Source organism: Delphinapterus leucas, chromosome 7, assembly GCF_059928025.1.
Source record: "Delphinapterus leucas isolate spDelLeu-1000000601 "Yukka" chromosome 7, BTC_Dleu_Yukka2, whole genome shotgun sequence".
NCBI classification, from domain to species: Eukaryota; Metazoa; Chordata; class Mammalia; order Artiodactyla; family Monodontidae; genus Delphinapterus; species Delphinapterus leucas.
In genome coordinates, this window is record NC_143135.1 from 94819837 (window position 1) to 94835858 (window position 16022).

The 16022-nt window shown below is 44.4% G+C and overlaps 2 protein-coding genes across 19 annotated transcripts in view; both read right to left on the reverse strand.

The window, feature by feature from the left end:
• SCN2B (sodium voltage-gated channel beta subunit 2) overlaps positions 1 to 333 on the reverse strand; it is a 36881-nt gene extending 36548 nt beyond the window's left edge. The window contains exon 1 of one of the 2 annotated variants that reach the window (XM_089915621.1): positions 222 to 333. The gene's annotated coding sequence lies outside the window, so the exon portion shown is untranslated. The remainder of the gene's footprint in view (positions 1 to 221) is intronic. The other variant, XM_089915623.1, reaches the window with a different exon arrangement.
• JAML (junction adhesion molecule like) overlaps positions 100 to 16022 on the reverse strand; it is a 40795-nt gene continuing 24872 nt past the window's right edge. For 16 of the 17 annotated variants that reach the window (XM_022558987.3, XM_089915614.1, XM_089915611.1 and 13 more), the window contains 6 exons: positions 13503 to 13615; positions 9720 to 9957; positions 5944 to 6082; positions 3820 to 3880; positions 2257 to 2340; positions 100 to 593 (listed from right to left, as the gene is read on the reverse strand). In XM_022558987.3, the coding sequence (XP_022414695.2) occupies positions 501 to 593; positions 2257 to 2340; positions 3820 to 3880; positions 5944 to 6082; positions 9720 to 9957; positions 13503 to 13615 (728 nt within the window). In that variant the 3' untranslated portion in view covers positions 100 to 500. Of the gene's footprint in view, positions 594 to 2256; positions 2341 to 3642; positions 3881 to 5943; positions 6083 to 9719; positions 9958 to 13502; positions 13616 to 16022 lie in introns of those variants that run through there. The other variant, XM_089915615.1, reaches the window with a different exon arrangement.

The window sequence follows — 16022 nt, forward strand, 5'->3', positions numbered from 1 at the left end:
GCTTTCCTCCAGTCACTTCAATTGTTTCAGGAGTTCCAGACCATAGATTCCTCACCAAGACTCCACTTGCCCCTCAGCCAGGGTAGAAACACAGGATGATTTCCACAAACTGCATTTATTTAGGGATAACTGGCCAAAGAAATCATTTGGGTTGGTTTTTATCTCTGTGATTCTTCCCTGTAACCATCCACAAAGAGCACCGTCCAAGCAGAGGGTCTGACCTGATGGGATGCTTGCGGCCTCTGGGGCAGCTCAGTCAGGGTCCCCAGGGCCAGTGTCCCGCTCCAGAGGGACCAAGTCCATGCTCCCCCTAATCAGGGCCTGTTCCTCCAGAGCTGTCCCATCTCTCTGCCAAGCTTCAAGCCCTCCGTCTTCAGTCCTTTGCCCAAGCAATGAGGCCGGAGGAGGACTTGGAGGGCAGGGGGTCTGACATGGACTCAGGACACAAGGAAGAGAGAGTCTGTGCCACGGCCAAGGGCAAAGGGAACTCCCCCTTCTTTTCAAAAGGCTTGCTCTGTCCTTGGCATTCCCCCATCTGACTTTTTGTCAGATGGGCTAGTTGGTGCTGACCTCAGAGAAGGCCAAACTGGGTGCTGTGGGGAGAGAGAAACAAAGCACATTTGTAAGAAGCATTTCAATCATAATAGTTACCATTTATTGAGCTCTTTCCATCTGTCTGGCCCAATTCTGAATTTCACATGCACTGTCTCATTTGATCCTTACCACCTGAGAGATAGGTTTTATTATTCCCATTAAGGATTAGGAAACTGAAGTTCAGAGAAGCTAAGTTACCTGCCTAAGACTGAGCTAGCTTCTAAGTCAGGGTAAAGATTTGGACCCTGGTGTGTCCAACTCCAAAGCCTGTGATCTTAACCATTGTGCTATACAGCCTCAGAAAGGGGACACGGCGTGGTGCTCCCTTCATTTAAGTAAATTTAATCAAGAAGCAAAGGTTCTTTGTTACCCTGCTCTCTTTCAGATAACACCTCCCTACCTGAGGTCTCAAACAAGTGGTCCGCAGGCCAGAATTCACCCACGGGCTTGTTTAATTTGGTACATAGTGTTTTAAAATAACTTGACAACCCCTGAAGGGCTTTGAGTTTGTGGCCCTGGCCTCTCATCACACTCGCTTTATTGAAACCGTTCCAAGGGGACAGGGCTGCCATTTTCTGCAAAGTTTAAATCGCAAGCACCTGGCAGTGAACATGGGGAAGCTGGCTTTAAAGCTGGCTTTCCCTCCTCCATCATCTCTGCCCCACAGGCTATCTGCAAACAGTACCACCCAGGTGGCTGACACTCCCCAGCAGCCACTGTGCAGCTGTATCAGCAGGTCTCTAAGATGAGGTTCCGGCAGTCACTGTAGCGCCACACGGCTATAACAGGAGAAGGATGGGGGGAGGGGAATGACTATATTCGACTTCAGAGGGGAGCTTATGTTTCCCTTGGTGGAGCCAGGCCAGGGCTCTGATCTCACACTTCCCTGGCAGAACCTTTCTCTGCTGTAATTATCTGGAAGTCATGTGTCCTTAGCGCTGGTGTGACAGGAACAAACACAAGCCATCATCCTATAAACAGAGGAGGCCAGCCTTCCTGAACCCAGCAGAACACGGCTCCCTCCATGGCTGGGGTGCCTATCATTAGTCTACAAATAGCATCATATCTCTCGCCAGCTCAGTCCTTTTGTCCTTCTTTTTTAGGTGCTGGACTTCCCTGGACAGTTGAGCAAAGAGAAAGTAGGGATCAGACTCTGTATTATTACATGAAATTCAGCATGAAGCCTTGCCGGCAATTAGATTATGTCAAGGTATAATAAGTCACAGAATTTAAAAATCTAAGAGTTGGAAGGCACCTTTTGAAAGGAAGGAAAACCATCCCTTGTGACACGATGCTTGTGCAAGGATCTTACAGCCCCCTCCTTACTATGATGTGTTAAACCAGTATTGTACCGATGAGGCAGAGATCTTGCCTACCCTCATGAAGGCACTTCCTTTTGCCTCTAAGATCAATCCTCTCCAGCCCTAGAGATACTCATAATACTCGAAATCGGGTACAAGGACAAGTTTGATATTACTTTTCTATCCAGCAGAGCTTCAGCTTCTCACCCTTTCCTACTACCTAGAAAAATCTCTGCCCTCAGCAGAGTGGCCTCCCCAGGGGACCTAGCAATGTGCATCCCCCATGAGTTTGCCATATCCTTCCCAGCTCCTTTTTCTGCCTCCAGATGCCTGGCTTGGCTGGACCCAGAATATTCCTCACCATGGTCATGTAGGTGGCCTCTGACTTCCCGCTTGATTCTTCGTCAGTCACCTCTTGCATGGTTATTGAGGAGTAGATATGTTTCTAGAGGGGAGAAAATCATGTAAATATTCCTAAAACTCAGTGAGTCTTACACGCCAGAGAAAAGGCTATCTACCACTCTTCAAGGGGACAGGGGTTCTCCAGGGCATCAACCACCAAAATCAGTAGGTCAGAGGGTTACTAAGAGCTAGAGAATTATCATAGGTCACGATACTCCAGTCCTCAGACTTCCTGGAAATTAAGAAAATTAGCTCATCAGCAAAGAGCACTATCTTAAGAACCAAATTCTTTGGTTCAAAAGCCAAACATCTAGGACTTCACTGGCGGTCCAGTGGTTAAGACTGCACGCTCCTAATGCAGGGGGCACGGGTTCGCTCTCTGGTCAGGGAACTAAGATCCCACGTGCTGCATGCCGTGGCCAAAAAAAAAAAATCAAACATCTTTGTTTGGATGGGCATTGAGGTAGCAGCAGAAAATTCTTATCTTGCCAAATTATTTGTACTTTGTGATTATTTCCTCCTAATTAGAGTCATGGCAGGACGGCATCCATCAGCAGCTAACTGTCATCACCTCTTCCAGACAGTTTATATGCCAGGAACAGCCCTCACTGAACTTCACATCTGTGAGGACAGAGGTGCTTTGTGATTCCCACTCCTGTCACTATTTGGAGAAGTGATATCATCCACTGACAAAGTCTTGGACTTCTGGAGTCCCCTGCACTATGTTGTGAGAAAATCCTACTCTTGGGTCACAAACAGCCCAAAAGATGGAAAGGTAAATATGATAAGAGGAGTTTTTCAAAGGAAAGAAAGAGAGAGAGAGAAAGAAAGAGAGAGGGAGGGAGGGAGGGAGGGAGGGAGGGAGGAAGGAAGGAAGGAAGGAAGGGGGGAAGAAAGGAGGGAGGGAGGGGGAAAAAGGGAAGGAGGAGGGAAGAAAAGAAAGAACAAAAGGGGAAAAAAAGAGTTCAAGGAAACTAATCCATTTCTCAGTCCCTGGTAGCAATTATTTATCACAACTAATATGGTTGAAAAAGTTCTTGATCCTCTCTTTCTAAAGGTCCCCGAATATTTAATCTGAACAATTAACTCCTTCACTTAACTCTGGAATGGACATAATCATCCTTTATATTGATACCATGCCTCATAGATTACAAAGCACTTGCCTATCATCATGTTATTTGAACCTTACAACGGGGCAAATACGTTTGTCCTTAAACTCATTTTACTGATGAGAAAACTGAGGCTCAGGGAGGTGGCAGAGCTGGGCTTGAACTGGGACTTTCCCAGGGTCCTCCAAGGATGTACTGGGCTGCTGGACTGGCCCTGTCCGCCCCACGCCACTCACTCTCCCAGGGACTCATTGCAGTGATGGAGATTTTCTGAGCCGCTGCTCTGTGCCAGGCACTGGATGCGCCGAGACATAACGATGAGTGAGACACAGTTCACACCACCTGGATCCTGGAGCAGCCTCCACCTTGCCCTCACTGAGCACAGCAGCAAAATGGCAGAGTTCTTCTCTTACCTCTGGATTTGCCTTCTTTGTGTTCTCCAGGCTTTTGACCAAGGTCGTGGAAGTTACTGAACTGCAAAGGCATGAAAAGCATGTGGAATTACCCAGCCAGCACCGTATATCCAAGGCTGACAACATGAGACCACACAGAGTTTTATGAAGAGAGAGACCCCAGGTTAGGAACTACTCCCAGACACCTACAGCCCAAGCTACCCAGCTCCGCTTGAGATCTGAGAGATGCATGTCTTTCACCGAGAGCAGAAAGGCATCTGGAGATAGTTTAGGCTGAACGACAGCTTCAACCTCTCTATTGTCACACTAACAAGTTTTCTGCCCATAACAATTTTAAGTGAATTAATAGAGAGGGGCCATGGGATTCGATTTTAACATTTCCAAGGACTGGGGAGATGGAGCTGAGCCAGCAGGGAGCAGCAGAAGCTCAGCGAGACACCGGTTCAAAGGCTTCCGGCTTCTTTCTTCCAGGGAGGAGGCCAAGCAGAATTATCCCCTCAAACACCCAGGGCTGGGAGCGCCGGCCCCTTCCCTGCCCTTGGCCTTTGATCGCTCGACCATCTGCCTTCTGCATTTGCCACTAAGTAGGCTTCCTTTCTTTCCTATTTTGGCCTAAGGTGGAGCGAGAAAAGAAAAATAACAACAACAACCAGGGTTAAAGCTAGAAAGGAATGTATATACTTTGGACTCAGAGTAGAAATATTTTAATCGTATTTTCTGATTATAAAGTTGTATGCTCTGATTGTAAAATAACTCAAATAATACAGAAATGTAGACAGTCTGAAATTGAAGCCCCAGTAAACTCCCTACCCTCCTAGCACCCACCTTTTCTTTTATCTCAAATAGCACTATTAACATTTTAGAATTATCCTTCCAAACCTCTCTCAATGCAAGCATAAGTATACTCACACAAAATATATTTAGTATATATGCTGCTGAAGAGAGAATTACATAATATGCTTTTTTATTAAAATGAGATCATTCTATATATTGTATAATACTACTCCTCGGACATCTTTCTCCATCATTACATACAGAGCCATGCGGTATTTCATTGAATGGAATACCAATTCATTGAATCATTACCTTTCTGACAGGCACTGAGAATGATTTCCGTTTTTAATTATAATCTTTGCTACAGCAACCACGTTTATGCACAAGTCTCGGCACATCCGTCCGACTATTTCTTTAGAATAAACTAGTAGACAGACATGGAAATGCTGCTCTTCATTTTGAGGGAAACTGAGGCCCAGAGCAGGGAAGTGAGCTGATAGGGAAAGCCAGGTTGTCTAACTCTTGGTTCAGTGCTGTCCACATGCCCAAAGCAAAGACCTTCAAGCTCAAAACCAAGTCAGAGAGCCCCCGGGGAGTCAAGTGCAAACCTAGCAGGCAGCAGCAGTTTCTGGATAATACATGTCCCATGGGGAAAGGAGTCCCAAAAGTCAGCACTCCTCAGTCTTAATGGGGGTTCTTGCCCATTGACACTATTTCAAAAAGAGAGTCAATTTGCCCTAGCAACATAGTTCATCAATAGTTGGATAAACGGAAGGATATGAGCCTGCCAACAGCCAGTGAAACACTAGTGCCCGTGCCCAGAGCATCGGTGTATTTCTGAGGTACTGGTAGAATTTCAAGCCTTTAAAAACACATTTCAACAATAAATAATTTAGGACCTGAGGCCATTCATTCAAAAGTAGCTTCTCATAATTAAAATGTGGTCCTTCAGATAAAGCCACTGACAATCCTCAAAGTCTGAGCTTCTCTACGAAGTATATACATACTGTGGACAATTCAAAAATCGTTTCAGGCATTGAATAGCACCATTACGGTTCTTGCATAAGATTTACACTCTTAATTGTGCTCTACTTGGACCAACATTTGTAAGTCTTTGTAATCTTTGTAAAATGAGGATGGTGTGGGGATGTGCAAGGCCTTTCAGGATAACAGTGAGCAAAGGGGGTGGGGTCACTATACGATGACGTCTAATGTGGTAACCACAGATGATTCTGGTTTAAAACACCCCCTTCTGTGAAAATGGCACACTTAGAGCCTTATCACTCTCTTCCACTTCAGGCTAGAGGCATCTCCAGCCCCCCAGCCCAAGAGATGGGAGCAGCCCTGTACCTCTTATTCCCATAGGTCCTCTTCACAACCAATATCAGAACCGGAAGCAGCAGGATAGTGGTACAGATAACTCCCACAATGATCACCAGCTGGTTACCGTCCAGGATCTCAGGGCTGAGGGTTACTGAGGTCACCAATGCTTGGGAAAGGAGAGAAGTAATGACAGGGCCTCAATATTCCAGAAGAGAGCTGGGAGCCTCACCAGTTCTAGGCCAAGTAGCAACAGCCACGTCAGAAGTGGGAGGAGAAGGTCAGACTCCACTCCATGTTGAAACACTAGGACTCCAGCTGTCCCCATTAGATTGAGAACCAAAGTCCTCTGACACACACACACACCCGCCCCCGCTTACCGTTAAAATGTAGACTAAGGTCGGTGGGAAAAGAGAATATCACCTCACCTACAGTAGAGTTTCCTTTCACATTAATAATTCTATCTTAAAATGTGGTTTACCAAATGACAGAAATAACAGACATGTTAGAGCCTGCTCTACAACACTCAGCCCCATAGTCATGATACAAAGTAAAGCACTTCCACCCTTATGGCACCCTTCACTCATTTCCTCAGTTCACTCTGAACATACACATCAAACACCTCCTGGGTGCCCGATATCACTAGGCACAGAAGATACAAAGACAAATAGTGCACGGTCCCTGCCTTCAAGGAGAGAGACAATGTAAACAGAAAATCACAGACTGCTTATAGATGCTTTGAGAGCTGTCCATATAGAGTACAGAGCAGCATAGAGAAAAGGGTACCCAATTCTATGGGAGCAGAACCTGAGAATTTGTCAGCAAAAGTTTAAGAGTTTAAGTTGAGTCTTAAAGGAAACATCAAGGTTTTTTTGGCAAACAGTATGGGGAAGGATGGTAGGGACCTTATACCCAAGGTCTGGAGCTCTTAGGTGCTTTTTTTGTTTGTTTGTTTTGTTTTGTTTTGTGGTACGCGGGCCTCTCACTGTTGTGGCCTCTCCCGTTGCGGAGCAACAGGCTCCGGACGCGCAGGCTCAGCGGGCATGGCTCGCGGGCACAGCCGCTCCGCGGCACGTGGGATCTGCCCGGACCGGGGCACGAACCCGTGTCCCCTGCATCGGCAGGCGGACTCCCAACCACTGCGCCACCAGGGAGGCCCTCTTAGGTGCTTTTAGGTGACAGGATGGTGCTTTTAGAAACTAGCAAGAGTTCCATGGGTCTGGTTCAAAGGTTGTGTTTGTCGGTGTGGTGGGGAATGAGGCTGGATAAGTAACAGGAGCTAAGTCATGCAGGACCTTGATTATCTCAGTGAGGAGTCTGGATTTTTTTCTTTGGCAATGGAGAAGACATTGAGAGATTATAAGCAGTTGAGATTTGTTACTGAGAAAGATGGCACTCAGAGCTGCATGAAGAATGAGGGGTAGTGACTGAGAACGAAAGCAGAGACTTGTTAGAGGCCTACAGTCCAAGACGGGGATGAGACAGCCAGAATAAGGCGGTGGTGACAGATGGGGGAGGAGGCAGATCCAGTCAGTAGTAGACAGCCATAAAAAGGAACGAAACTGAATTATCTGTAATGAGGTGGATGGACCTAGAGGCTGTCATACAGAGTGAAGTAAGTCAGAAAGAGAAAAGCAAAAACGGGTTGCTAATGCACATATATGGGATCTAAAAAAAAAGGTATGATGAACCTAGCGGCAGGGCAGAAATAAAGACGCAGACGTAGGGAACAGATTTGAAGACACAGTGGAGGAAGGGGAAGCTGGGATGAAGTGAGAGAGTAGCATCGACATATACACACTACCAAATGTAAAATGCGTGGCTAGTGGGAAGCAGCCACATAGCACAGGGAGATCAGCTCAGTGCTTTGTGATGACCTAGAGGGGTGGGATAGGGAGGGTGGGAGGGAGGCTCAAGAGGGAGGGGATATGGGGACATGTGTATACATATGGCTGATTCACTTTGTTGTACAGCAGAAACTAACACAACATTGTAAAGCAGTTATACTCCAATAAAGATATATATATTTTTTAAAGTCAGTAGTAGAAATGACAGGACTTGTCAACTTGTTAGACTGGGGGTCATGGGAAAGGGAAGAATCAAGTACAACTCCCAGGCATCCAGTTGGATAACTGTGTAGATGGTGGTGGCATTAACTGAGGTTGAAGAGACGGGCTGGGGAGAGGTGAGAGGGGTAGGTTTGGATATGTTGTATTTGAGTATTTGTGGAATATTTGGGTGGAGCTCATATAATACATAGAGATAGATAGATAGATAGGCAGACAGATAAAGTTGTATCTAACATAGAATATATTGAATGTATATAGAACATGGTATTCAATACTACTGAGGTAGAGAAGGTCAAGGATGTGCCTTTAGAGTACCATTGGTGATCTACGCTAGAGCAGAGGTAGAAGCAGAGGACTGAATGCAGTGTGCTATCAATTAATGGGAGATGAGATAGGAGACACCATGTCCAGCCCTTTAGCAAGCTATCTGGCTGTGTAAAGAAAGAAATACATAACGTATTGTAGGGAAGGTTGCACAACTCGGAATATACTAAAAACCATCAAGGTGTACACTTTAAACGGGTAAATTGTAAGGTATGTGAGTTGTATCTCAATAAAGCTGTTTCAAGAAAAATAAAGATATAGGATGAGAGCTAAAGGAGACAAGGACACAGGTAAGAGGAAGAGTGGAGCGTATGCTTGTGCTGAGTGGTAGAAGCCCTTGGAAAGTACGGGCTTAAAGAACCATGCTGTGAGGATCCTGAGAAGGAAGAGAGAGCACCACCTGAGCACAGGGGCTCAGATAAGCCCTGGGTGGAAGGGAGCTCAGGATGGCAGGGCAGGGATGACGATGGGAGCGGATGTAGGTCCGTTTGTGGGCGGGGAGGGCTCCAAAGTTGAATGAGCTCCCGTTAATGGCTTCTATTTTCTCTGTGAAGTGGAGCTAAGACTTCTGAGAGTGAAGAAAGCCATCTGTCTGCTTTCCTCTCCAGCTGGGACTCTTTGCTATTGGCAAGAAGGCGCCTCCATAGACTTAAGTCTCTGGCCAGAGGTACTGGGGTGTGTTGCATCCTCACCTCTATCCCTGCCCCCAACCAACCACAGCCAAGCCCTGGGTCCCTAGCAAAAGGCAAAGTCCACAGGCCACATCCTGACTGCTAACTGGGTTATGGTTTAACTTGAACTCCTTACTTATCAACCTCTATCAGTCAACACAATTTAGTCTTTACTCCCCTACACACCAATGGCCTTAATACACAGTGTTTCGCCAGAATACAGAATCTTTGATCAGAAAACCCCTCTATTTTTGGTTCTGACCCCTTCCTGTTTTCTCTCTGTTCTTTGCTGTCTCTCACCAGCTCGGGATCATCTTCCTTTCCACTACAGAGCATAGAGCATCTCCCTTGAAGCCAAGTCAAAACAACTCCAATCCATCTCTGAGCTCCTGTACTTTTAACTTAGTATATTACACTAATGATGAGTGAGGTCTGGCAGAGGGGTGGTGTTCACTCAATATTATCTTTTTTTTCCTTGACCTGCCAGCAGGGAAGAAATAGGGTGAGGCAAGTAAGGTGCATAGGGCACCAAATTTAAGGAGGTATCACTCTCAAGGTCATGCAAGTACAGGGTACAAGTGCTTGATAAGTGCTGGGCTTATCAGGTTCAGGCAAGTACAGCACCTGGGAGTGATGCCTCCTTAAATTTTGCACCCTAGAAGCCTCTCCAGCCTCACCCTAGTCCTGGCCCTGCCTACCAGCTATGAGGCCCCTCCTCCCTCTCCAACCAAATGTTAGATACTTCGAGGCTCTTTCAGGATCACGTGCAGCACAGTGGTTTTCCTGACTGTCAGGTTCCCCAGGTGGATACTGCAGGTGTAACTTCCTCCATCAGACTCCTTCACTCTGTGGAGCATAATGGAGCCATCGTTGTGGGAAGTGTCCCCCACCAGGTTTACACGGTTCTGGAAGCGGCCCCAGTTCTGGGGGTATCCCATGGTTGCCTTGAGTTTGGGGTAATAGCGCAACACAATCTCCTCCTAGAAGGGAAAGGTAAAACGTATGAGATTGAAGGGCTGGGGTAGAGGGGCGCCGGGAAGGTTGAGAGGGGGAGCTCTCAGGACTCACAGACTATGTGTGTGGAAACAGTAAAGGTATTATCAGAAGGTATTAAGTAACACAAATCCATGGACACACGTGTCTGTGGGCACATAGTTGTGCAGGATGCCACCAAACCACAAACAACTCTTCCATCTCAAGAGAGGGATGAGGAAAGTGGGAATGAGAGACTTTCAGTTTTTTGCATTTCTCCAGTAAAAAAAGTAAAAGTACACCTTTACTTTTTATGACATATCCAGCTGGATTTCCAATAGGCACCTGAAACATGTCTAAAACTGAACTCCAAAATTCTCCCCCAAACCAGTTCCTTCTTATCCATCCCATTTTGGTAAATGGCAACGTCTTCTTCCTTAAGCTCTGGTTAAGGATCTTGCAGTCATCCTTAACTCCTCTATTTCTTGAACAACTCACATCTAATCCCACAACAAATCCTCTACCCTCGAAATACATCCCAAATCTAGCCACTTCTCACCTCTTCCACAGTCTGGTCCAAGCCACCATCTCTCACCTGGATTTCTACAAGAGCTTCTCAACTTGTATCCCTCTATACTTCCCACTACAGTCTATTCTCAGCAGATGAACCTTTAGAAATATAAGTTAAATGGTATCACTCCTCTGCTCAAAACCCTCTAATAGCCCTCCATTTCTCCTAAAAGTACAAAGTCCTCCATGAGCTGCCCCACCCCCCATCTCCTCTCTGATTTCATCTTCTACTGGCTTTTTCCTCACCTACTTGGGTCACTGTCACAGCAGCAGTCTCCTTGCTGCTCCTTGAGTACTGGCCTCAGGGCCTTTGCACTTGCTGCTTCCTTTGCCTGGAACACTCTTCCCCCCTAGACAGATGCACGGTTGCCTCCTTCACTTCCTTGAGACCTCTGCTCGAATGTTACCTTTTTGGTGAGGTCTCCCTGACCACCTACATAAAATAACAACCACAAAACCCTGCTTTCTTGTTCTCCATAGCTCTTACTATTACCTGACATATCATGTATTTATTTCTTCATTGTTTTACTATGTATATCTCTCCATCTTTTTTTTAACATCTTTATTGGAGTATAATTGCTTTACAGTGGTATGTTAGTTTCTGCTTCATAACAAAGTGAATCAGCTATACACATACATATATCCCCATATCCCCTCCCTCTTGTGTCTCCCTCCCACCCCTCTAGGTGGTCACAAAGCACCGAGCTGATCTCCCTGTGCTACGTGGCTGCTTCCCACTAGCTATCTATTTTACGTTTGGTAGTGTATATATGTCCATGCCACTCTCTCACTTTGTCCCAGCTTCCCCTTCCCCCTCCCCGTGTCCTCAAGTCCATTCTCTATGTCTGCGTCTTTATTCCTGTCCTGCCCCTCGGTTCTGTCCCTCCATCTTGACTGTAAGTCCCCCATCAGGGCAGGAGCTTTGAGTATTCACTGCATAGCAGATGCTTTAAAAACACTTGTTAAATAAATGTGTTGGAATTTTTTATAAAGTTATATAAATATTATTATTTTTTAAAAGCTTTTAAGAAAAGGAAATGGGCATACAAACAGAAACATGAATGAAAAGACCTGGCTTGTCTCTTGTGATTCAAATTCACAACCCAAAACGTCAACTCTCATCCTATTTTCTGCAGTGTCTCAATTGGTGGTTGACATATAAATGCGTGACGAGTTTCCAGAGGTGAATCTGGAACTACATGTAATTCACCAGACCCCACCATGATGCCACCATTTCTTTTTTTTTTTTTTTTTTTGAATTTTTGAATTTTATTTTATTTATTTTTTATACGGCAGGTTCTTATTAGTTATGTATTTTATACATATTAGTGTATACATGTCAATTCCAATCTCCCAATTCATCCCACCACCACCCCCCACCACTTTCCCCCTTGGTGTCCATACGTTTGTTCTCTACATCTGGATGCCACCATTTCTGACCCACTCAGCATATAGGAATCAAGTGAGTATAAATGACTTTTTGTAGGGATGACCTGGAATATGTCTTCATTTATAAAAGTTAAATCTTTTCTAAACTTTGTACCTTAACTTTCACTAACAATAAGTTACCTGAGATGTCTCTTACAACACACCTTGACTCATCAGGATATCACTATGCCATAGTTGACATCTACTGGTCTAATGAACTAACTTGCTGTTTACTACTTCAGAGTTCCCATGAAGTACTCCTCAACCTGGCCCCCAGGACCTACTAATCCCAACATTCGAAGCATCCATGAAGATAAAGAAAATTCCCTCCATCACATAAATGGGGCAATGGGGCACAGAAGAAAACTCACAAAAATAACCCAAATAAGAATAAGAGGGCTTCCCTGGTGGTGCAGTGGTTAAGAATCCGCCTGCCATTGCAGGGGACACGGGTTCAAGCCCTGGTCCGGGGAGATCCCACATGCCGTGGAGCAACTAAGCCCGTGTGCCACAACTACTGAGCCCGTGCGCCACAACTACTGAAGCCCACGCGCCACAACTACTGAAGCCTGTGCGCCTAGAGCCCGTGCTCGGCAACAAGAGAAGCCACCTCGGTGAGAAGCCCGCACACCACAACAAAGAGTAGCCCCCGCTCGCCGCAATTAGAGAAAGCCCACGCACAGCAACGAAGACCCAGCGCAGCCAAAAATAAATAAATTAAATAAATAAATTTTTTTTAAAAAGAATAAGAATGCAAAATGGTATAGACGATCTTATTTGCAAAGCAGAAATAGAGACAGATGTAGAGAACAAACGCATGGATACCAAGGGGGAAGGAGGGATGGGATGAACTGGGAGATTGGGATTGACATATATACACTATTGATACTATGTATAAAATAGATAACTAATGAGAACCTACTGTACAGCACAGGAACTCTACTCAATGCTCTGTGGTGACCTAAATGGGAAGGAAATCCCAAAAAGAGGGGATATATGTATACATATAGCTGATTCACTTTGCTGTACAGTAGAAACTAACACAACATTGTAAAGCAGCTATACTCCAATAAAAATTAATTAAAAATAAAAATCAAAAACATATTTTTAATTTTAAAAAAAGAATACGAATGCAATTGTGCTTATGCCTAGCCCATTGCTTTCCTGGCTAGGCCACCAAAATCATCCCCCTTGCTATCCCACGGACTCTACGAAAAGGGGAAGGGAGAAGAGGAATTAAACTAAAATGCAGTGGCCAAGTCATGTACAAATGCTTTACACCAGCTGTCTCCTGTATGCGTCCTGACAACCTGAAAAGCTGAGCAGCAACAGCATCTACTTCTTCATCTTCATTAGAGTCATTTTTCCCAACCGGAAGCTGAAATTGCCCAGCCAAGTGGATGAGCTGAGAGGCCCAGCTTTGCCAAGGTCCAAAGCCCAAGCCCTCACAACACCACCACATGGCACCTGATGCCTGGATTCTTGATCTCCCCGCTCTGTCCTGACAGCATCGGCCAGGGGCTTCTTATACACAATGAGGGTTTCTCCTCCTTACCTTGGTGTGCTCTCCTGATGAGAACATCCAGTCTACCCTGGTCATGTGTTTCTCTTCTGTGCTGTGGAAAACACATCCCATCTGAGTCGAATCACCCACATGAGCCATGAGCTCTGGGGATAAAATGATAAATCAAGTCAAACTCAAGGTATAATCTATAGAAGCCAAAGAACTTCTAGAAGAGATAATATTTAGCCAAAGATCCTCAACAGTAAAATCAATGTCACCACCAAACACTGCACACTTTCCCTCCACAGACGATCCAGATTATTCTGTGTGGTCAAAATACTCAGAGGTCTCTCACTCAAATCCACACAATACCCCAAGGATAAGACAATACCCTCTAGCTACCAACATTGGGGTCCCACTGACTTCAGTAAACACTTTCTGGTTCTCTTAATCCCTTTCTCCTTCTCCTCTTCTAGAACCTCTCCCACAAGCCCCAACTCCACTTCAAGCTTGTAATAAAGAAAGTACAGAAAACCTTGAAGCCCCCCACTTTCTGTTCACCAACTTAGATACCCACATCTGCTTAACATAAACAGGAAGTGGAAAGTTATATGACTCTCATTCTTATAAATAATCCACTGGCTCTCCTAGCTGAAAAACGGAATCACGGGTAACTCTCTTCAACTTCTTTTATTCTTCTACAAGTTGTCTTAGGACTTGCTTAGGACAATTCTGGCTAGAGTACAGGTCACAGGGCTGCTTGCTAATTAGGCCAAGACAACAGACAGTTTTCCTCTTGGCTTTTCTTTCTGTTTTAATCCCTGCCCCCACTTCCCCATCTGCTCCCCCTTCCCCTGCTCCTGGCTTTCCAACAAATAGTCTCTTCCTCCTGCTTATTTGTATAAGCAGCTGACCCCATCATATGTTTACTGCTTTAGTCATTTCAACAAGTCCCTGAAAAAGAAAACAATTGGAACGATGCTTCTGATTTTTCAATAGTGCTCTATACAAATCGACCACAAAGTCAATTAAGAAAAGAAAGGCAGGATGATATTTAAGGGAGACACAAGCCTAGGTCTTAACTGGACAGAGTTCCTTCAAGAGAGCATTAAGCGGAGCTCATAAAGAAACACAGTACATCAGCTAACCTTTTCATCCAAATTGTGTCCCTGGGAGAACGTTAACTTCCCACCCAGGAGGAAAGACGCACAATGGGAGGAAAGCAAAAGAAAATATTATGAGCTCAAAACTCTATGGAGGGAATTATTTTGGAAGTAATAAAAATTCACTGCAAAGAATACCAATAGGGAAGGAAACACCTTCTAAATCTATGAGTATCTTAAGAATTGAACCCTATTTTTTAAATGCAATAATAAGAACTGAACATTCTGAGTTCCTTCAACACACCAGGCATGTGCTAGACACCTAGGATATCATCTAGTCATTACAATATTTTGAGATATGCGCTATTACTCTCCCATTTCACAGAGGAAGAAAGTGAGAGAGCCCAGAGCTTCATGGCCAGTAAAAGGCAGAGCCAGCACTCAAACCCAGGCCTGAGTGAAAACAAAGCCCACACTTTCTCACTCCCTTTACTGTTACCACCTCACATAAGTGGAAGGATGGCTGATTCTAGAGCAAAAATATGGGAAGTTAATATTATTTTTATTTGTAAGAAAATTGTCTATACCACTGAAATTTTGTTTTCCAAATATTAGGAACTTTCTCTAAATTAGGATTTAAAGCACTGTTAGGTGTGATTCCAAAACATGGGCTTTTAATTATTTCATTAGATTGCCTCCCTTCTAGAATCATAGACCTCTATAAATTGAAAAGAGATTAGAATAGAATAAAAATAATAGAGTAATGAAGTTAGGGATCCAGAGGCCACCTAAAGCTCACATACTATTCTACCTACCATGTGCACGAATCCCATCAATAAGAATATTTTCTCTCCTTGAACAACATATTTTCCAAAATGTTAAACCAAACTCAAAACACTGTTCAAGCAATTCATCTGATATGAAAACTTTAATTCAATTTTGTATCTTAAAAATGAAGATCATCTGACTGAAATTATATGCACAAGTTTGAATAAAAATTACTTTTTGTTCTCTTTATACTTTTCATTAACTATTATACAATATATCTATACAGTATAATTATATAATCTGAGGACACACACATTCAGATGCCTTAAAATCCTTTCACAGAATAAAATGGAAGCAAATTCCTAAGAAAGAAAGAAAGAAAGGGAAAAAAAGAAAATTGTCTATAGTGTTTAAAATAAGAACTATGAATAAAAGAGTTGAAGTAGTAGAAACACAGAAAAATTACAAACTGAAGGATAAACTTTGTGGAGGAAATCTAGATGAGTTTTCACATGGAAGGAGATGGCCACCAGGCAAATGGTCAGGAGTTAGAGCTATTCCCACGCCGGCTGGAAAGGAAAAGTAAATACAAGTTGCTCCACTGGCTACTGGGAAATCTGACTACCCCTAAAATTGCTCTAGCCTGCTCCCACGGACTCAGTTCTTAAAACTGCCTCCTTTGGGCTCCTTCCCTCTGTGT